This window comes from Myotis yumanensis, unplaced genomic scaffold, assembly GCF_028538775.1.
Source record: "Myotis yumanensis isolate MYYU_CA2020_CCGP unplaced genomic scaffold, mMyoYum1.0.hap1 SCAF_23, whole genome shotgun sequence".
Lineage (NCBI taxonomy): Eukaryota > Metazoa > Chordata > Mammalia > Chiroptera > Vespertilionidae > Myotis > Myotis yumanensis.
In genome coordinates this window covers 10602631-10624813 of record NW_027223774.1, presented here as the reverse complement: position 1 = coordinate 10624813, position 22183 = coordinate 10602631, and the positions used below count along the sequence as shown (strand labels likewise).

General features: G+C 59.2%; 1 protein-coding gene across 1 annotated transcript; it reads left to right on the top strand.

Annotated features, from left to right (window-relative positions):
• EHD2 (EH domain containing 2) lies at positions 1–21176 on the top strand. Its single transcript, XM_070402258.1, is given in 8 exon segments — positions 1–96; positions 2683–2781; positions 2783–2881; positions 2883–3166; positions 3910–4007; positions 8659–9071; positions 16106–16270; positions 19513–21176. Coding segments are annotated over 7 exon segments (1635 nt in total). The 5' UTR covers positions 1–96; positions 2683–2760; the 3' UTR covers positions 20068–21176.
• The last annotated feature ends 1007 nt before the right edge of the window (positions 21177–22183 follow it).

Here is a 22183-nt window from a genome sequence, read left to right as displayed (position 1 = left end):
GACGGCTCCAGACGGGACCGCGAGCACAGGCCGCTCCGCGGGCGCCTCCGATCCCCGCGGGACCCCCGCCCAGCCCGGCCGCCCGCGCGCCCATCGGTGAGTGGCCCCCGACCGCGGCGGTCGCCTCCCAGCCTCCGCGACACCCAACCCCGAGCGCGCCCGGGCCCCCGAGGCGCCCCTGCTCGCCCCGGACCCTCAGTCCCGCCCGCAGAGTGTGGGTCTCCCGCGCCCCCAGGCCCTCCTGAAACCGGCCCTTCCACACCCCCAGCCCCTCCAGTCTGCAACAATGCCCCCAACTCTTGCGCCCCCCCCCCCAGTCTCGCCCAGTCTCCCCACCGCCCCCCAGTCTCCACCAGTCGCTCTCAATTCCCCTCCCCGTCCTCTCCGCGGGGCGATCCCGCCTCTGGGTCTCCCTCCGCCGCCCTCATCCCTCCTGGTCCTCCCGGGTCCTCCTCCCACCCAAAAGTTCCTCTCCCACCTCCCCGGCTCCATCGCCCTTCCCGCCACCCAACACCCCTCCAGCCACGTCCCCCGGGCCCCACCCACCCCAGGACACCACCCCGGCCCCCTCCCTCGGCCACAGCCGCGTCCCAGCTCCTGCCTCCTCTTTACCTCTCCCCCCTGACTCCTCCCTAAAAAAAAATCGTTATGATTTTATGGATTTTTAAACATACTTGATTTGCAACTATTTTGAAAATATGTGCTGCTTCTCATAGAGAAGAAGGGAGAGGGAAGGAGAGAGAGAGAAACATCCATGAGCGAGAAACATCCATTGGTTGCCTTCTGCACACACCCCACTGGGGAGCAAGCTGGACCGGGATTCGAATTGGCAACCTCACGGGATGATGCTCAGCTAACGGAGCCGCTCCGGCCGGGCTGATCGGCAATTATTTGTGACGCTCAAACTGTCCAATCTGTAGCCAGTGGGAGTCCCTTCAGGCCGGGCCGGTGCCCCTGTGACACGCCCCATCCCCCCTCCGTCTCTGAACACCTCCCCCCCCTCTGACCCAGGCTCACTTCTTGCCCTGCCCCGGCCCCAGAATCAGCTGTGTCTCTAAGGAGCCCTGGTTTCTTCTGGTGGAAAAGGATATTTAGAGGCTCCAACAGGACGAGAAGCTGGTTGTGTGCAGGGATCAGTAAAATGATAAGCATCTACTCGGACTGATCAAGGAGGGGGGAGGGAGCAAAGGCGCCAATGACTGAGATCGGGAGTGAACGCAGGGACATCACTACAGATCCTACAGAGGGGGGGAGGGAATATAGAGAACACAGCCTGGGGCTGGGGGTGCTTGTAGCCGCTGGGTTGGTGACTATTTCTCTTCCTAATTTTTCAGACCTGTGTTAAGATGCAGGCTCTGAGGTCAGGTTGCCTGGAGTCCCAGCTTGAGCACTTTTTAGCTTCTTGGGGACGTTACTGCTGCCGCTCTGAGCCTCCATTTCCTGGTCAGAAAAGTGAGGATAGTAACATCCCCACCTCACAAAGGCTATGAGGGTGAGCGTAGAGCGGCGCCTGGCATGCCGTGATCACACATGCGGAGTTATTCTTCCGGACGCCCCAGGCCCCTCACGCCCTGGGCACACCTGGGCGGTGTCCCAGCTTTATCTCTCGCCCCTCCTCCTCCGGCCCCTGTGTCCAGCCACCCGGTTCGTGCGTTTCACAGCTTCAGGCCTCTTCACTCACCGTGCTCTCTGCCTAGAGCAGTGGTTCTCAACCTTCTGGCCCTTTCCATACAGTTCCTCATGCTGTGACCCAACCATACAATTATTTTCGTTGCTACTTCATCACTGTCATGTGGCTACTGTGATGAATCGTCATGTAAATATCTGATAGGCAGGATGGTCTTAGGCGACCCCTGTGAAAGGGCCGTTCGACTGCCAAAGGGGTCGCGACCCACAGGTTGAGAACCGCTGGCCTAGATGCTCTCGTCAGGCCCACTCCGCAGGGAGCGGCTCTGAAATCAGCCCAGAGCTTGCGGATCTGTGGCCGGTTCCTCACGTCCCCCTCTGGGGCCCACACGTCCCCTGCCTGGCGTTTCCCCCGGCATCACTGACTGCTTGGCGCCCAGCCCTCTCCCCACGGGGAGCTCTGAGTGGGGGGGGGGAGTGGCCTCTGGCCTGTTTCTGGGTCCGTCATTCCTGACACCTGGGGGATTTCAGTGACGATGTGTGAGATGATGGGAGGGAGAAGGGAAAAGAAAAAGGCAAAGGATTCCCTCGCCGGTTTGGCTCAGTGGATAGAGCGTCAGCCTGCGGACTGAAAGGTCCCGGGTTCGAATCCGGTCAAGGGCACATGCCTGGGGGGTGGGGGGGCGTGCAGGAGGCAGCCCATCAATGATTCTCTCTCATCATTGATGTTTCTATCTCTCTCTCCCTTCTTCTCTGAAATCAATAAAAAAAAATATATATTTTAAAGGCGAAGGAATATATTTCTTCCGGGCGGCCTCTGCATCCTTCCCTTGTCCATTCCTTGGTCTTCCACACCAGTGCCCCTTCTCCGTCATCCCGTCGTTAGAATGGAACAATCACCTCCATTCTCCTTCAGCCATCACCTCCCGCCAGGCATCAGCTGCTCCTCCCTCTGCCCATTCCGCCGTCCTCCTCTTCCCGGTCCGCCTCTCAGCTCCCTTCCTTCTCCTCCTCCACCAGGCAGTCCTCCGTCAACCCCCTCTCCTTCTCCCGCAGGCAGCTCTCCGCCCGCGCATCTCCCTCAGCCGGCGGCGATCCCAGCGGGTAGCGCCCAGTGGGGAGCGTGCAGCCACCATGTTCAGCTGGTTGAAGCGTGGCGGGGGCGCGGGGCCAGCGGCCCGAGGCCGTCTGCACGGTGACCTCGGCCCTCAAGGAGCTGTACCGCACCAAGCTGCTGCCCCTGGAGGAGCACTACCCGCTTCGGGGACTTCCACTCGCCGGCCCTGGAGGACGCCGACTTCGACAGCAAGCCCATGGTGCTGGTGGCTGGCCAGTACAGCACCGGCAAGACGAGCTTCATCCAGTACCTGCTGGAGCAGGAGGTGCCCGGCTCCCGCGTGGGGCCCGAGCCCACCACCGACTGCTTCGTGGCCGTCATGCACGGCGAGACCGAGGGCACCGTGCCGGGCAACGCCCTCATCGTCGACCCGGAGAAGCCCTTCCGCAAACTCAACCCCTTCGGAAACACCTTCCTCAACAGGTGGGCACCGGAGGGGGCGCCTCTCCCTGTCCGGGGTGGGGCCCCCCTTTCTGTCCCTTCCCCGCCTGTGTTTCTCCCCTTTTCAGCCCCAATTCCTTTCTCTCTTCCTGAACCTTCCCAGCCCGGCCTCGGCTCTTCACCAGGGGAGCCAGCCTGCCCAGCTGGGTTGCCTTGGGCAAGTGTCTTGACCTCTCTGTGCCTCCATTGTCCTCATCTGGCAAATGGGGATCACCCTGGGCCCCACACCACAGGGCTGTTTGAGGACTAAGTGAATTACAATACACGAAGGTGCTGAGAACAGCCTCCAGCACAAAGTAAATGCTCAGTAAACTCCAGCTTGGATTTTTTTTTTTTTTTTTTTTTATATTTTATTGATTTTTTTACAGAGAGGAAGGGGGAGGGATAGAGAGTTAGAAACATCGATGAGAGAGAAACATCGATCAGCTGCCTCCTGCACACCCCCCCACTGGGGATGTGCCTGCAACCAAGGTACATGCCCTTGACCGGAATCGAACCCGGGACCCTTGAGTCCGCAGGCCGACGCTCTATCCACTGAGCCAAACCGGTTCTGGCGCAGCTTGGATTTTTTTATAGTTCTTATTCTCTGTCTCATCTCCCTTTTCGCTTGAAGTCTTCCCTTCTCTGAACCTGGTTTAAGCTCCGTGCCACCCTGGTGTCCCCTCTTGTGTGTCCTCTCCTCCTGTCACTCCCTGCACTGACCCTTGCCTTTCCTTCCACCCCAGGTTCATGTGCGCCCACCTCCCCAACCAGGTCCTGGAGAGCATTAGTATCATCGACACCCCAGGCATCCTGTCGGGTGCCAAACAGAGAGTGAGCCGTGGTGAGTGAGGCTGGACCCCTGGGTCTGAGGGAGGAGGGGCTGGGGGGCCTGGACCCCTGGGTCTGAGGGAGGAGGGACTGGGGGCCTGGACTCCTGGGTCTGAGGGAGGAGGGGCTGGGATCTGGACCCCTGGGTCTGAGGGAGGAGGGGCTGGGGGCCTGGACTCCTGGGTCTGAAGGAGGAGGGGCTGGGGGGCCTGGACCCCTGGGTCTGAGGGGGAGGGGCTGGGGGCCTGGACTCCTGGGTCTGAGGGAGGAGGGGCTGGGGGCCTGGACTCCTGGGTCTGAGGGAGGAGGGGCTGGGGGCCTGGACTCCTGGGTCTGAGGGAGGAGGGGCTGGGGGCCTGGACCCCTGGGTCTGAGGGAGGAGGGGCTGGGGGCCTGGACCCCTGGGTCTGAGGGAGGAGGGGCTGGGGGCCTGGACCCCTGGGTCTGAGGGAGGAGGGGCTGGGGGCCTGGACCCCTGGGTCTGAGGGAGGAGGGCGCTGACTACGATGACTACACGGGGACTCCCAGGTCAGAGGGAGGAGGGCCGGGTCCCTGCTAGGACTTGCCCAGTGTCAGCGCCCGGAATGGAAGGGAGCTGGTGGAGAGAGGCTGTGAGTCTCCCGCGTTGGCACACGTTGCCAGTGGGGGAGGCAGTGGGTGAACACGTGTGAACAGGCCGCAGCTGCACGTCTGGGCCCGAAGGACTGAGAGGGAAAGATCAAGAGAGGCTGGGAGAGATCCACAGCGTCAGAGACAGAGAGAGGTTCAGAGAGCGAGGCAGGGAGGCAGACAGGAGGCCCAGAGGGGAGGCTGAGCAGGCTGGGAGGCCATGGGCACTGGGAGCTCCAGGCTGGCCTTGGCCGCCGATGGGGCTGGGAAGGGGCTGGGAGGGAACCTGGGCGGGGGCCAAGGGCGGCCTGGAATTTATAAACAGCTGTGCAGGGGGAGCGGCGGGGGGCGAATTCCAGCGGGGCCTCCAGAGCCCGCCCCACCGCTGCCCGGAGCGCTCCGCATCTGCGCCCCGCACCCCCGCCCAGCGTTCCAGTCCCCAGCCCCGCGCCCCGCGCCTGGAAGGCCAGGAATTGGGGCAAAGGAGGCTGCAGTGTGGGCCAGAGGGGACCGGGAGGCTGGGCGCGGGGCGGGGCGGGGCGAGGGCGCGGAGGGTTACGGCGTCCCTGGCGGCGGCCCAGCGGCGCGCGTCCCGGGGGAGAAGGCAGGGGCAGCTGCAGGAACGATCTGGAGGGCGCGCCGCCAGCCCCCCGGGGGGGGGGGGGGGGGGAGGCAGGGGGCGGGGTCCCTGGGAGCATGGAACCTAGCGGGTCTGCAACCAGAGCAGGGGTGTCGGGGGGGCCCAAAGGCCGTGTGTGTGTCGGGGGGGGGGGTGAGGGCAGGGGGCAGGGTCTCCTTTCCTGGCGGGGCGGGGGGGCGGTAGAGTGCGCGCGCGCCTGGGAGTCTGTGCCTGTGCCTGGCTGTGACACTGTGTGCCTCTGGAGAACCAGGGGGGGGGGGGGGGGGGCTGTGGGGACTCCGAGGGACTGTGAGTGATGGTTCTCTGCGCACAGTGTGAGCTTGTGTGTGCAAGTGAGAGTGTGAGGGGTGTGCCTCTGTGGAACTGCGTGATGCTGTCCGTGCGGGTGCCTTTGCGCCTGGAAGGTTGCGGGGCCGCGCGCGCGCATCGTGGGTGTGAAGTGCCTCTGCTTGTGCGCGTGCTGGTGTCTGTGACGTTGTGCGCGTCTCCGCGTCTGTGCCTGTGTGACCCCGGATCTCTGTGAAGGTCCCAGGTTGTGGGCAAGAGTGTGTCTGGGTGTCTGCAACTTGTAGCGTGTGGCCGGGTGTGCGCTGGGCGGGCGCCTGTGAGTGAGCATGTGTGTGTGTGTGTGTGTGTGTGTGTGTGTGTGTGTGTGTGATTGTAGCATAATGGAGCGCTCTGGCCGGGTTCAAATCAGGACTCCGCTATTTTTAAACTGTGGGACCTGGGCAAGCTACTTAACCTCCCGGTGCCTCAGTCTCCTCATCTGTAAAATGGGAATAGTAATAGTATCAGCCTCACAGGTTGCACTGAGGGTTAAAACTAAATGTCAGAATGTGCAGAGCGCCTGGCCGGCGCGGCTCAGCTGGCTGAGCGCGTGCAGGTTGGATTCCCTGGTCGGGGCACATTCCCGGGTGTCGGGTTTGATCCCCAGTTGGGGTGCGTGCCGGAGGCAACCAATCGATGTTTCTCTCTCACATTAGTGTTTCTGTCCCCCTCCCTCTCCCTTCCTCTCTCTCTAAAAATCAATAAAAATCTGTTTAAAAAACCATGCAGAGCACTGAAAACAGTGTGGCACACAGTAGGTGCTGTGCAAGTGCTAATGGGACTGTTTTCCTGGGCGAGTGCGCGGGCACCCGGCCTGTCTCTGCCACGTCTCCATTCCCACGCTGACTCAATCTCCCTCCCGCCGGCCCTCCCGCATGAGGCACACTTTCCAAATCCGGGCTGTGTGTGTGTTTGTGTAAAAACGGGAGGGAGGGGCCCCAGCGGCCGTCCCGCTGGTGACCCGGCCCTTCCTCCCCCCAAACTATGTCCCCCACCCGGCCCTCCAGGCCCAGCTGCCACAGGGGCCCGGCTTCCTCCTGGGAGGCGGGCCGGCACCAGCTCTCCAGCTGGGCAGGGAGGCCCGTGGAGACTCCTGCTCTGTGGCCTCTTCCCTGTGTGCTTGAGGGCAGCCCTTAATCCAGCGGTTCTCAACCTGTGGGTCGCAACCCCTTTGGGGGTCGAACGACCCTTTCACAGGGGTCGCCTAAGACCATCCTGCATATCAGATATTTACATGAGGATTCGTAACAGTAGCAACATTACAGTGATGAAGTAGCAACGAAAATAATTTTACCTCCTGGGTCACAGCAGGAGGAACTGTATTTAAAGGGCCAGAAGGTTGAGAACCACTGCCTTAACCTCTCCATGTTCTCATCTGGAAAGTGGGGGGGGGGGGGGGGGGGGGGGGGGGGGGGGGGGGGGGGGGGGGGGCATAAAAGTGTGTGTCTTCCTGGGGCTGTTTGGAGGTTCAGTGAGTTATCCAGCAGAGCATGAAGTGACCTCAGGGAATCAGCTCTGGCTCCCTGTTCTGCCAGTTAACCTCTCGTCCCCCAGGGGGCCACTCCGCAGCCCCTCCTCTGAGAAGCCCTCCCGGACTCCCCAGACGGGGTCAGGCATCCCCTCTGGGCCCCCCCACCCCAGCCGGACCCCTCTGGGGACAGGTCTGTGTCCCAGTGGGCCGGGAGCCCAGAAGGGCAGGACTGGGCTGCCTGAGCAAGCCGTGTCCCAGCACAGGCCTGAATGATGCCCACCGGGTCTGGCATGCTTCCTGACTCGTTCCATGCACTCAGCGCTGCTGTGGGGTTTTGTTTGTTGGTTTTTTAAAAAATTGATTTCAGAGAGGAAGGGAGAGAGAAACATCAATGATGAGAGAGAATCATTGATCGGCTGCCTCCTGCACGCCCCCTTTTGGGGATGGAGCCCACAACCCGGGCATGTGCCTTTGATCAGAATTGAACCCGGGACCCTTCAGTCTAAAGGCCGATGCTCTGTCCACTGAGCCAAACCAGCTAGGGCAGCACTGCAGTATTTTAACAACCTGTACACCCGAACCAAGGCATACCACTAGCATCTGCTGAATGAATGAATGAATGAATGAGGAATGGATGGGTGGATAGATGGATGGATAGATGGATGGATAGATGGATGGATAGATGAATGGATAGGTGGATGGATAGATGGATGGATGGGTGGATAGATGGATGGATAGATGGATGGATGGATGGATAGATGGATGGATGGATGGATGGATGGATGGATGGATGGATGGATGAATGGATAGATGGATGGATAGATGGATGGATGGGTGGATAGATGGATGGATGGATGGATAGATGGATGGATGGATGGATGGATGGATGGATGGATGGATGGATGGATGGGTGGATAGATGGATGGATGGATGGATAGATGGATGCATGGATGGATGGATGGATGGATGGATAGATGGATGGATGGATGGATAGGTGGATGGATAGATGGATGGATGGGTGGATAGATGGATGGATAGATGAATGGATGGATGGATAGATGGATGGATGGATGGATGGATGGATGGATGGATGGATGGATAGATGGATGGATGGATGGATGGATGGATGGATGGATGGATGAATGGATGGATAGATGGATGGATGGGTGGATAGATGGATGGATGGATGGATAGATGGATGCATGGATGGATGGATGGATGGATGGATAGATGGATGGATGGATGGATGGATGGATGGATGGATGGATAGGTGGATGGATAGATGGATGGATGGGTGGATAGATGGATGGATAGATGAATGGATGGATGGATAGATGGATGGATGGATGGATAGATGGATGGATGGATGGATGGATGGATGGATAGGTGGATGGATGGAAAAGGGAAGGGCTGTAGCTAGATGGCTTGAGGGACTGGGGCCAAAGTGATGGGGGAAATTTTGGGGGCTGCACGAAGCGGGAGCAGTGGGGTACTCCCAGGACCTTGGCTATTTCACATAGACGGCCATTCTGATAGTCAACCCAAAGGGATGGACGCCTCCGATGGCTGGAGCGGGGACTGACCTTTGCCCTCCCCCTCGCCCTCCCCCCCCCCCAGGCTATGACTTCCCGGCGGTGCTGCGCTGGTTCGCGGAGCGCGTGGACCTCATCATCCTGCTGTTCGATGCGCACAAGCTGGAGATCTCCGACGAGTTCTCCGAGGCCATCGGCGCCCTGCGCGGCCACGAGGACAAGATCCGCGTGGTGCTCAACAAGGCCGACATGGTGGAGACGCAGCAGCTGATGCGCGTGTACGGGGCGCTCATGTGGGCGCTGGGCAAGGTGGTGGGCACGCCCGAGGTGCTGCGCGTCTACATCGGCTCCTTCTGGTCCCAGCCGCTCCTCGTGCCCGACAACCGGCGCCTCTTCGAGCTGGAGGAGCAGGACCTGTTCCGGGACATCCAGGGCCTGCCGCGCCACGCCGCGCTGCGCAAGCTCAACGACATGGTGAAGAGGGCCCGGCTGGTGCGGGTGAGCAGGCCCGGGGCGCGCGGCAGGGGGCGCGGGAGGCCGGGGTCGCCGGCCTTTCCTCCGACCCTCTTCTTGGCTGCTAGTGGTGGACGGACCAGCTCCCTGAGTAGTTAGCGGTCCGATCTAAGGGAGTTCGCCAGGCTGGGCACTCGGGCGCCCAGGGGACCGGCGGGAGCGGGATTGCGTGGCGAATTGCTCCTCTACCGTTGCGTTCCTGTCTCTGTCTGTTTCCATGTCTCTCTCTCTCTCCTCTGTCCTGTTATCCCTTCATTCATCACCTGCAACCAGTCAGATTGGACCATGTCCCACCCAGGACTCCTGTCTCAGCGAAAACCAAGCCCTCCCTGTGGTCCACAGCGATCCCTTCCACCCTCCACCCCACCCTGCCTTTCCTCCGTCATCTTCCACTCCCTTTCGTTATTCATTGCATGTCACACTGGCCTCCTCAGTCCTACCCCAGGGCCTTTGCACATGCCGTTTCCTCTTTTTCCCCATCATGCATTGCATATCGCATTGGCCTCCTCAGTCCTACCTCAGGACCTTTGCACACGCTATTTCCTCTTCCCATCATTCATTGCTTGTCACACTGGCCTTTGCACATGCTGTTTCCGCTTTTTCCCCATCATGCATTGCATGTCACACTGGCCTCCTCAGCCCTACCTCAGGGTCTTTGCACTTGCTGTTTCCTCTTCCTGGAGACCTCCCCCTACTCACCCCTCCTGGTACACCTACCCACTGTCACCTACCTCCATCTCATCTTTACTCAAGCGTCACCTCTCAAAAAGGCTTCCCTGCCTGCCCTCCCCTTTTTATGAAAATAATGCCCCCCCCCCCCCCCCCCCCCCCCCGCAAAGTCCTGCTTTATCCATCTTGCAGTGTTCTTCATAGGGTCATGCTACCTGGTCCTAAGTTACCCGTTCAGTGGGTTTCGCTGTTTATTGCTGTCTCTGCCGCTCGCGTTTAAGTGCCACAGAAGCAGGGATTTTTCTCTGAACGTGTCCCCTGCGGCACCCCCAGCCCCTGGAACAGAGCTGGTGCTCAGTAAACATTTATTGAACGAATGACGCTGAACAAACGCATTTAACAAAATCTCTCCTGTGCTTGGCCCTGTGCCGGGTGGTGCAGGGCAGTCCCATCCCCAGACGGTGAAGACCAGCATGGTCAGGGCTGGGACTGGGGAGCCTGGGGGAACCCAGGAAGGCTTCTTGGAGGAGGGGGCACCTGCGCTGCAAACTGGAGGATGAGGACCAGGAGGGGAAGGGGTTCTAGACAGTGGGAGCGGCGAGCGCATGGGCTGGAGATGAGAACATGGCAAGCTCAGGGAAGGGGGGAAATGTCCGTTGAACCCGGCGCAGGCGGTACCGCCTCTGAGGCTGGGAGGTGTGGGAGTCAGAGCACCAGGGCTTGGCCAGGAATGTGCGTTTTGTCCCAAGGTACTGGGGAGCCACGGAGGGCGCAGTCTAAGGGAGGGACAGCGTCAGACTAGCTGCCTTCTGGAGGGGCACAGACCAGGGAGGGGGCTGGATACCGAGGATCTAGGAGGAGCCTGGACGGGGCCATGGGGAGGGCGGGGAGCCCTGGTTTCAGGGCGATTTTGGAGGCCAAATGGAACATTCGTGGGGGCGGCTGCCAGGATGGAGGTGGGGCAGGAAGCTGGGCGAGCAGGGAGGCCCGGGAGGTGAAGGAGCCAGAGGTTTAGGGAGCAGCTTGGAGGGGGTGAGTCAGAGCCCCCACCCCCACCCCCACCCCAGGAATCCTCTTTGGGAGGGAGGGGCGCAGTGTGGACCGGAGCCTCAGAACCCACCTTTCTCCCCGCTCTGCCCAGGCTCTGGACGTCTCCCTCTCTCCTCACTGATGCCTCTTTCTCAGCCTCTCTCCTGATCTTTCTCTTCCTCGCTCCTTCCCTCATTCTTTCTCCCTTTCTCTCCCTCTCTCCCTGCGCCCCTCATTCATTCTCTTCCCCTCTTCCCCTCTCTCTAATTATCTCTTCCTCTCCCTCCTTCCGCCTCTCTCCTCTTCCTCCCTCATCCTATTATCTGTCTATCATCTATCTATCAATCATCTATCTATCTATCTATCTATCTATCAATCAATCAATCATCTATCTATCTATCTATCATCTATCAATCATCTATCTATCTATCTATCTATCTATCTATCTATCATCTATCTATCATCTACCATCATCTACTCCCTCCTTCTCTGTCTTCCTCCCAGTCTGTCTCCCTGGGGCCCGCCCTCGCCCCTCTTGGGTCCCAGCCCCCAGGCCCCTCCGGAGAGGCAGAGCGGCAGGAGCTGGAGCCCAGGCCGCGGGGCCGAGGGGCAGGGTCGGGCCGGACACCTGGAGCCCCGCCGGACAGGAGGCGGCTCCGGAAACCCGGACAAACCCCGGAGCCCTCCCACCTTATCTCTTCCTGGCACCTTCCCCCGCTTCCTCTCTGGAAAAGCCATCAGCGTCCCACCACCTCCCCGCTCTGGGTCCCCCAGGAGCCGCCCTTGGACCCGCCCCCTCGCCCCATTGGCCCGCGCCACAGGCCACGCCCACACCGAGCCACACCCCTGCCCTGATTGGCCCCCTCTCACCTTCCTCCTGCAGATCCATCCGTGGCTCCCCAGTGCTGTGCCAGGCCCAGGGTCCACTGTGACCAAGCCCGGCCCCTGCCCCCCACGTGTGCTTCTGCCACAGTCAGTCCCATCATCAAACGCGGCCGGGCAGCTCAGTTAGAGCATCGTCCTGATGCACCAAGGCCGCGGGCCCCATCCCCCGTCAGGACGCAGACAAGCGTCAGCCAATGCATGCGGAATAAGTGCAACAGCAGATCGATCTCCCTCTCCCTTCCTCTCTCTCCAAAATCAATCAATCAGATCAGATCAAATCAAATGCTCTCGTCCTAGCCGGTGTGGCTCAGTAGATAGAGCATCGGCCTGTGGACCGAAGGGTCCCGGGTTCGGTTCCGGTCAAGGGCAGGTACCTTGGTTGCAGGCTCCTCCCCGGCTCAGGCCTGGTGGGGTGCGTGCAAGAGGCAGCCAGTCAATGTGTTTCTCTCACAGCGATGTTTCTCTCTCTTTCCCTCTCTCTAAAAACCAATGGGAAAATATCCTCAGATGGGGATTTAAAAAAAGGAAAGTCCTCCCCCAAGGGTGCAAAGCCCTTCTGGACTCTTTTTGGCAGCCTCCCCCCCAGCCCCCCCACTTCAGAGGCAGGGTGCGGATGGGTCCCCCGGCTCTGCCCTTCCGCCAGGGGGGAGCTGCGCTGTGATACTTGAGGCCAAGGTCTTGGGAGGGTCTGAGTCTAGCGAGGCCACACGCCCGGGACCTTCATACCGAGCTGCTCTGAGCCGCCCAGTTACTGCCTGTTACTGACCTGCCCCCTCGCTGTTCTAGGCCCTGGAGACATAGCAGCGAGCAAGCCGGATAGCCTTTCCTTGTTGAATAATTTTTTTTAAAGTTATTATTATTGATTTTAGAGAGGAAGGGAGAGGGAGATAGAAAAATTGATCGGCTGCCTCCTACATGCCCCCCCATCTGGGGATGGAGCCCACAATCTGGGCATGTGCACTTGACTGGAATCGAACCCAGAACCCTTAGGTCTGCAGGCCAACACTCTATCCACTGAGCCAAACCAGCCAGGGCTAGAATTACCTTTTAATGGGGAAGTGGATATGAAATGAATCTGTAATATCGTATGCAATAAGGATTTTGAAGAAAAATGAGGCAGAGGAAAGAGAGACAGGGGAGGGGCTGTTTAAGGGGAGTTAGGGAAGGTCTCCCCGAGGAGGTGATATTTGAGGAGGGGCCTGGAGGAGGGGAAGGGGAGCTGAGTGGAGATCTGGGGGGACCATACCAGGCAGAGGGAACAGCAAGCGCAAAGGCCCTGAGGAAGGAACCTGCTTGAACAGGAGCCCAGGGTGGCCGGAGGACATGGGGTGTGTGTGTGTGTGTGTGTGTGTGTGTGTGTGTGTGCGCGCGCAGAACCAGCCAGACTCACCAGAGAATTGCTAACATTCTAAACGTATGATTCACTTAATAAGTGTTTTCGAGCCAACAGTTGAGACCAGCTCATGGTAAAGCATTCACGTTTGTCAGACACCCTCCCTCCCCCCCCCGGCCCCCAGCTCTCAGGGCTCCGCCCGCCCCAGGATTGGTTTCTGGGCCTTTTCCTAGAGATATTGTTTTCGTGTAAGCACATACATGCCGTTCTTTAGCTTCCTATTTAAAATAGGATGTAGTGTGCTCATGACTCTGCCCTCCTTGTTTGCTTTTTGATAACGTACAAGACTGCGGCTCAGAGGTCCGCCAGGATGGGTTGGTGCTCCAAATATTTCTTGAGTGTTTGTGTGCATGTTGTGCCAGCGTGGAGGACAGAGGGGCAAGGCCCTGGCCCGCCCGGAGCTCCCTGTCTGATGGAAAGAGACAGGACAAACCAACCAACAGATCAGTAAAATAATAATGAACTGTGATAAGTGTTGTGAACAAAACGATAAAGGTTGAAGACAGAAAATAACTGGATGGTGGGAGTGGGGACCCCTGCTTCCCAGAGGATGGCCTGTGTGAGGGGGTGACCGCAAAAGGAAGCTGAGGGAGCCGGCTGCAGGGAGCCCAGGCCAGAGTTCCAGGCAGAGAGTGGCATGTGCAAAGGCCCTGGGGTGCGGGATGAGTGGTGAGGAAGCTGGAGCAGCCAAGTCAGGCAGAGCATGCTTCTTAAACCTTCCATTCTCAGGACCTAAGTACACTCTTATTTTAAAAAATATATATATATATTTCTTTATTGATTTCAGAGAGGAAAGGGAGAGGTAGAGAGAAAGATAGAAACATCAATGATGAGAGAGAATCATGGATCAGCTGCCTCACACTGCATGCCCCACACTGGGGATGGAGCCCGCCACCTGGGCATGTGCCCTGACCGGGAATCGGACCCTGACCTCCTGGTTCATAGGTCAACGCTCAACCACTGAGTCACACGGGCCGGGCGAATATTAACTATTTTTGAAATAAAAAATGTCAGGGAGGACAGGGTGCCTGTCCTACATTTTTGCAAATCTCTTTGCTGCCTGTCTTCCCCTATCTTGTAGCCTTAAAAAAAACTCCACCGTCCACTCGGGAGGAAATGAAAAGTAAAAAAAGGAAAAAAGTGTCTTATTATTATTATTCAAATACAGTCACACCTTGGCTCCACTCTGCAAGGCCTCCCATCTGAACAGTTTACTTCTCACCCCAACGCCCCTGTCGTGCTGATACCTGTGTGATCAGTCACGTCTCCCAGGCGACAAGCAAGCGAGAGAAGGCACGTCTGCCAGCCAGGAAATTGTATTGTGAATATTTTCGTGGGTGTTTTGGCTCTTGTTGCTGCTTATGATTAGATTGTCCCTTTTTACTGCACATTTCCTTTCCTTTCTGTTAAATGTTCATTCATATTTCATGTCCTTTTCATTTTTAACGTGTTTATTTCTCAATTAACCAGTCCATTAGACATGTACTGTGTGTAAGAAAGGTTAAAACAGGGACTCATTTGGGGTCTGGAACTAATTCAATGTACATTGTTCCTAATGGGAAGAATGATTCGGCTGTCAAACCGCCTTCTGGGACGAATTAACTTTGAGAGCCGAGGTTCCAGGGCACTTTGGGTTGGCTGAACCCCGAAAGGGTCTCGAGACCCCCTGGGGTTCCCCGGACCACACTTTGAGAACTGCTGCTGTAGGGCCTTGTAGGAATTTTGAACTTGGATGGAAAGCAAATTGAGCCTTTGGAGCAGCATCTCGTGGTCTGCTGTTTGTTCTTTAAAAAATAAACAAACAGCCAAGCCGGTGTGGCTCAGTGGTTGAGCATCTACCTGAATCCGGAGGTCCAGGTTCAATTCCCAGTCAGGGCACAGGCCCAGGTTGCAGGCTCGATCCCCAGTAGGGGGCGTGCAAGAGACAACGGATCAATGACTCTCTCTCATCATTGATGTTTTTCTCTCTCTCTCACTCTCCCTTCCTCTCAGAAACCAATAACAGTATGTTAAAAACAAACAAACAAACAAACAAAACCCCAAAACCTCCCGCGGCTGCTTTGTGGAGAAGGGTTTGTAGGGACAAGAGAAGCCAGGAGGCCATGGGTGACTGGTGTGTCTCCCCAGGCAAGAGATGGCGACAAGGACAGGACTCCCTGGGGTTGGAGGCCAGGGAGCCGTAAGAAGATTGAAATCAGGACTGATTTCCTGACTTCTGGCCTCTGCTGGGGAGGGGTAGGTGGGGGTGCCATTTGTTCCCCAAGACGGGCACAGCTGAGGGGGACACAGCTCTGGGGGCTGGGCCCGAATTCCACAGAGGGCACCCTAAGACACCACGTCCCCAGGAATGTTGACAGGCTCAGCCCTGGGCCGGAGGGGCAGGGAGAGGCCGGGCTGTATGTGGGCCTGGGAGTGGACGCTGCTGAGGGCGCTTCAGCCTGGGAGGGGCCCAGGTTGCCCAACAGAAAGGAGGGGCCCTTCGACCTGTGGCCGCAACAGTGCAGCAGCTCCCCGGTAACAGTTTAAAATGCAAAGATCTGCCGAAACTGGTTTGGCTCAGTGGCTAGAGCGTCTGCCTGCGGACTGAAAGGTCCCAGGTTCGATTCCGGTCAAGGGCATGTACCTGGGTTGCGGGCACATCCCCAGTAGGGAGTGTGCAGAAGGCAGCTGGTCGATGTTTCTCTCTCATCGATGTTTCTAACTCTCTATCTCTCTCCCTTCCTCTCTGTAAAAAATCAATAAAATATATTTAAAAAAATAAAATAAAATAAAATGCAAAGATCTGAGGCCCCGCCCTGCACCTAGTGTATCAGCAACTCCAGGCAGAAGGCCTGGGAACCTTTTTAAAAAAAGATTTTTAGGGAAAGAGGAAGGGAGAGAGGGATCTAGACTGCAACCCAGGCATGTGTCTTGATGGGAAAGCGAACCGGCAACCTTTCGGTACATGGGAGGACACCCATCCCACCGAGCCCCACCGGCCTGGGCACCTGTGATGAGCCGCCAGGTGGCCTGCGGCAGGCTCAGTGCGAACTCTCCCCCACAGGTCCACGCGTACATCATCAGCTACCTGAAGAAGGAGATGCCCTCCATGTTTGGGAAGGACAACAAGAAGAAGCAGCTGATCATGAAGCTGCCCGTCATCTTCGCTAAGATCCAGCTGGAGCATCACATCTCGCCGGGCGACTTTCCGGACTGCCAGAAGATGCAGGTGGGCGGCCGCCCCGGAGCGAGGCTGGGGGTGGGGGGTTGCGGGGGGCAGGCAGGAGGGAGGCAGGCTTCTGTGGGCTCCGGGATGGGGCCTTGAAAACCAGAGGGATGCATGGCAGGTTCTGGAAGCATCTCCTGCAAATGGTTCCGTGGGAGCATGGTTTGATGAGGTAGGAAAAGGGAGTGAAGGAAAACCCCCCAAATAATGATGGCTTAATTAGGGTACAAGTTTATTTCTCTCCTTCATAAATAAAAGTCCTGGAAGAAGATGTAGGGCTGGTTTATGCTTCACAGAGCCAGGGACCCAAGCCCTTTCTTAGTTCCCCTCCAGGCCTGGCCTCCAGGCCCAAGAACCCCTCATGGCACAAAACGGCTGTGGAGACTCCAGCCCTTGCGTCTGCATTCCAGCCAGCAAGGAGTGGGGAGGGGAGGGGAGGGGAGGGGAGGGGAAGGTAATGGGACAGTCTCTCTCTTTATAAAGCAGTGCTGTCCCATGCACCTTCTACGATGATGAAAGTGCTTTATGCTGCGACCTCCAAAATGGTAACCACTAGCCACATCAGAACTGAAATTTTAGGTTGTATTTAATTTTAACTCACTTCCGTTTATTTTTTATTTATTTATTTATTTATTTATTTTTATTTTTATTTTTAAAAAAAATATATTTTGTTGATTTTTTACAGAGAGGAAGGGAGAGGGATAGAGAGCTAGAAACATCGATGAGAGAGAAACATCCATCAGCTGCCCCCTGCACATCTCCTACTGGGGATGTGCCCGCAACCCAGGTACATGCCCCTGACCGGAATCGAACCTGGGACCTTTCAGTCCGCAGGCCGACGCTCTATCCACTGAGCCAAACCGGTTTTGGCTAACTCACTTCAGTTTAAATAATCACATGTGGCTACTGTGTTGAACAGGGCGAGTCTACTAACGTTGCACTTGTAACCTGTGCTGACATCCAGTTGGTCAGAACGTAGTCGTGGCCTTGGCCAACTGCAAGGGAAGCTGGGAAGTGCAGTCTCTCTTCTATGAGGCCAGGAACCGCGTAGCATTCAGGGATCCCAGTGCTGGTCTTGGGGGACGAGAGAGAGGCTCCTCACGTATCCAGGCCCAGGGTTCACGGGTGCTGGGGAAAGCCGGGGGTCCGGGTAGACAGAGAGGAGGTGGGCAGGTCAGGAGTGACTGTGGAGAAGAGTCCAGGCTCGGGCACAGAGGCGGGAGCAGCCTGGCCCAGGCGGGGCCTGTACTGAGGGCTGACCCGCAAAGCCTGTGACCTTTGGGTCTGAGACATCTCCAGCCCAGGACGGAGGGATTCTGGGAGAGTGCATTCGCCTTGGCCGTTCACTTAGCTCCGTGAACTTGGGCAAGTTGCTTCGTTTTCTGAGCCTCAGTTTCTTCAGCTGGAAAATGGGCATCCTGGCAGCTCTGTCCGCCTGCTGCCGCGAGCACTGGGTGCTAATGCCTCAGAACAGGGCCTGGCTCAGAGTGTGGACTTGCTCAAGGCCTTTCAGCCTCGCCCTGACCGGTTTGGCTCAGTGGATAGAGCGTCAGCCTGCGGACTGAAAGATCCCGGGTTTGATTCCTGCCAAGGGCATGTACCTTGGTTGTGGGCACATCCCCAGTAGAGGGTGTGCAGGAGGCAGCTGATCGATGTTTCTCTCTCATTGATGTTTCTAACTCTCTATCCTTCTCCCCTCCTCTCCGTAAAAAATCAGTTTTGTTTTTTTTAAAAGGCCTTTCAGCCTCAGCACTACTGGCATTCGGGGCCAGAGAACTCTGTCCCAGGTTAGTGGCATCCTGGCCTCCACTCACCAGTAGTAGCCCGCCCCCCCGCCCCCTCCCCCCCCCCAGCTGTGACAATCAAAAATATCTCTAGAGCTTGCCAACTGTGAACTGCTGGGCTAAGAGCAGCTGCTAATATTTTTAGAGTATTTTTTTATTTTACTCCTCACCCGAGGATACGTTTATTGATTTGAGATAGAGAGAACATTGATGTCAGAAACATCGATCGGTTGCCTCCCACATGTGCCCCAACTGGGGATCGAACTGCGACCTTTTTTGGTGCACGGATGACACTCCAACCCAGCCACCGGCTGGGGCTGCAGCTGTTCATATTACGTTGACATTTTTATCCAGACGAATTAATTTAGCTTTTCCACCTCCTCACCCCCCTCCCCCCCAAATGAGGCCGGTGCTTGTTATCGACCTGTTTTACAAAGGTGGAAACTGAGGCCCAGAGAGGTACACCCCTTGCCCGAGAACACACAGCCCCTAGTAGCAGCGCTGGGTGGGCGCCCGCAGCCTGGCCTTGGAGTCCTGCCCCCGCCTCACCGTCACACCCCCATCACTTTTTGAAAACATATTTTTATTGATTTCAGAGAGGGAGGGAGGGAGGGAGGGAGGGAGGGAGAGAGAGGGAGAGGGAGATAGAAACATCAATGATGAGAATCATTGATCAGCTGCTTCCTGCGGGCCCCACACTGGGGATCAAGCCTGCAGCCCCTGCATGTGCCGTGACCGGGAATCGAACCCCGACCTCCTGGTTCATAGGTCGATGCTCAACCACTGAGCCCCATCTCTTCACGGTCAGGATCAGTGGGTCTCTCCGCCTCGGCTTTGGAAATTGCGTTGCCGTTATTATGGGTGTAAGTGACTGAGAGCTGCCTGGGTGAGAAGCCCTGTGGCCTCAGATCCAGCCCCACAGCTGCTCCAGCAAAAGAAGACACTCAGGGGCGGGGAGCCCCCAGGGCGTCCTAACGATCCCAAAGCGAACTCCCACATTGGCAGCCAGCCCTCAGCCCTGCCTGTGCCGTGGGTAACAGAGCTAACAGAGTGGCAGGAGTCGCATTCTTCAACTTGCATCATGGTGGGGTGCTGGCCGGGCAGCTGGGGTGCCAAGGGGGCGGGCAGGCCTGAGAGCCGACTCTTGCGTGCTCTGGAGCTGATGTCAAAATGTTGAAATCTTCCTCCGCCCGCTGCCAGGCTGCTGCCTGAGTCACTGGAGGTCCCCCGAGCCCCCAACTGTCCAGTGATTCCAGGGCCCGCCCAGCACAGGGGGCGGCCGCCGGGACCCTGTTCCCCAGTCCCTTCTGAGTGGTGGGTACCGGGCGGATATTCACACACGTTTGCGCCGCTGGGTCAAGAGCCGCTGCCCGGGTTGCTCAAGCGTCCTGGTGCCGCCAGGGGCCGGGGGCCTGGAGATGGTGCCCCCTGACTTCCGGCGTCCTCTCCCCGCCCCCACAGGAGCTGCTGATGGCTCACGACTTCACCAAGTTCCACTCCCTGAAGCCGAAGCTGCTGGAGACTCTGGACGAGCTGCTGACCCACGACATCGCCAAGCTCATGCCTCTGCTGCGGCAGGAGGAGCTGGAGAGCACCGAGGTGGGCGTGCAGGGCGGCGCCTTCGAGGGCACCCACATGGGCCCCTTCGTGGAGCGGGGGCCCGACGAGGCCCTGGAGAACGGCGAGGAGGGCTCGGACGACGACGAGGCCGAGTGGGTGGTGACCAAGGACAAGTCCAAATACGACGAGATCTTCTACAACCTGGCGCCGGCCGACGGCAAGCTGAGCGGCACCAAGGCCAAGACCTGGATGGTGGGCACCAAACTCCCCAACTCGGTGCTGGGCCGCATCTGGAAGCTGAGCGACGTCGACCGGGACGGCATGCTGGACGACGAGGAGTTCGCTCTGGCCAGCCACCTCATCGAGGCCAAGCTCGAGGGCCACGGGCTGCCCACCAACCTGCCCCGGCGCCTCGTCCCGCCCTCCAAGCGGCGCCACAAGGGCTCCGCCGAGTGAGCCCGCGAGGCCGGCGGGGCCTCCCTCCCCCCTGCCCTGCTGTGGCTCCCAGCTTCCGTCAGCTGCACGCACATCCCTACCCTGGCCACCTGCACTGCCTGCCACCTGCCCAGCTGAAGGGATGGGGGCCTCTCTACCCCCCACCGCCAGACAGAGGGGACCAGGGAGAGGGGGGCAGACTTCTCCGCTCGCCCTTCCCACCTCCACCCGCACGTCCATTTAGGCACACCACACCCACACTAACACACAGAGGCGTCCAGCGGGGCGGCCCTCGTTCAAGTATTTATTGAGCACCTACTGCGCTCTGTGTTCGGGGCTCGTTCTAGGCACCGGGGATTCCAGCAGAGAGCGGAAGAGACACGGATACGTGCCCTCGTGGAGCTGACCCTCCGGAGAGCGCCTACCTGTCACTCTCACACACAGACACACACCGGCCCGAACCAGTCCCGTCCTGCATTCTGGCCCGGACCCCTCCCTCTCCCCATAGAAGAGCAGCCACTTGGTTGAAATGACTAATAGACAGGCCCCTGCCCCCCTTCCTCTTGCCCATCCAGGCAAGGACCCCCCCCCCCCATGTTCTCAGGCCCAAGGGGACTCCCAGGGGAGACACAACCTCCTACGTCCGCACATGGACCCCTTACCCTCCCCCCCATCTCCTCACCCCAGAATGTGAGGCACTTACATCCTCCACCCGCCTGCCCTGGGCTGAAACCCCAGCCTGTGCCCCCCGCCCCCCCCAGCCTCGCTGCCCACCATCAGGTCATATTTAAGTGGCGCCCCTACCGCATAGGAAAGACCCCAGGGCTTAACTTTAGTCCCCTTTTCAGGGATGTCTTGGGGGGACAGGCTCTTGGTGCTACAGCCCCCCCTTCCCTGTAGGGGCCTCACCCCCCCCTTTCCTGCCATCACCCCATATTAGTCCTTGACGCTGGTGGGGACCCCATGGAAAAGACGGGGAAATAAATAGAAAACAGCTGCGGACGATGCCCGCTCCGGGGCGCTGGCTGGGATTCCCACGCTCCCCCCCCCCCCCCCCCCCCCCCCCCCGTGCCGGGAGGGGCCCGGGAACGCGACGGCGGCCCCAGCAATAAAGCCGAGGCTTCTCTCCACGGGGCAGTCGGCTGTCTTGGGACGGGCCGTGGGGGGATCGCCCTGCTCCGACCCCCGGGGGAGGAGATGGGGGGCAGGACTTGCGGGGGTCCCCTCCGAGCTCTCAGGGGCGAGGGCGGAGGCCGTGACTCAACGCTGCGGGGCCTGATGACTCAGTCTGGGCCGCGGGCCAGAGCGACATATTTTCCGTAGAAAAGTTACTCCGGGGCCCTCCCCGCGGGACACCCCTCCCTCCGCCGCCCGCCGCGGGGGCCTGGGAACCCGGCCCTGGGCGCGGGCTTGTGAGCGCGCGATCGGGCGCAGCCGGCCCCGCCCGCCGCCACCCAGCCACCGGGCTCGCAGCTCCGGACACGTCGCCCCGGGGACACACGGGCTCCTGGGGGGGCGGTGCTGCACCCCCGCACCCCGTGTGCGCGCTGGCGCCCGGGGACTGGGCGGCGGACACACGCCCCAGGCCACACCCACGGCGCCCGGGACGCGGCTCCCCGCGCCCCCTGGCGGCCGCTCCGGAGCGGGGCGGGCGGCGGGCGCCCGGGCTTCCAGGGCCCGGCTCCTTCCCGGGGCTCCGCGCCTTGGCCTCCCTGAGACCGGAGCCGCCGCCAGGAGGCCCCGGGGCCCTGGGGCGGGTGCCAGGGCCGCCGAGCTTCCTTCCTTATTTGTAAACAGTGGAGACGTCGTTGAGTGCACGATGAAGCGCGGCGGGGAGGCCGCGGCAAGAGCCCACGTTCCGGCGCCGGGCACGCTCCTGAGCGCTTTGCAGAAATGCGTGGACCTCGTTTCTGCCTCAGAAAAGCCCACGAGGCCGAGGCGCTGCTATCGCCCCCATTGTGCAGACGGGGAAACCGAGGCCGGGCGCCGCGGCTGGCCCCAGGTTCACGGCCCCGGCGGGGTCCCGACAGGGCGTTTCTAACATTCCCCGCACTTGCATTCCTGCGCCTCCACCTCCACGTTCCGAGAGCCCGCGGGGTTCCGGGGTTCCAGGGTGGGTACACGGACCGGCCGAGCG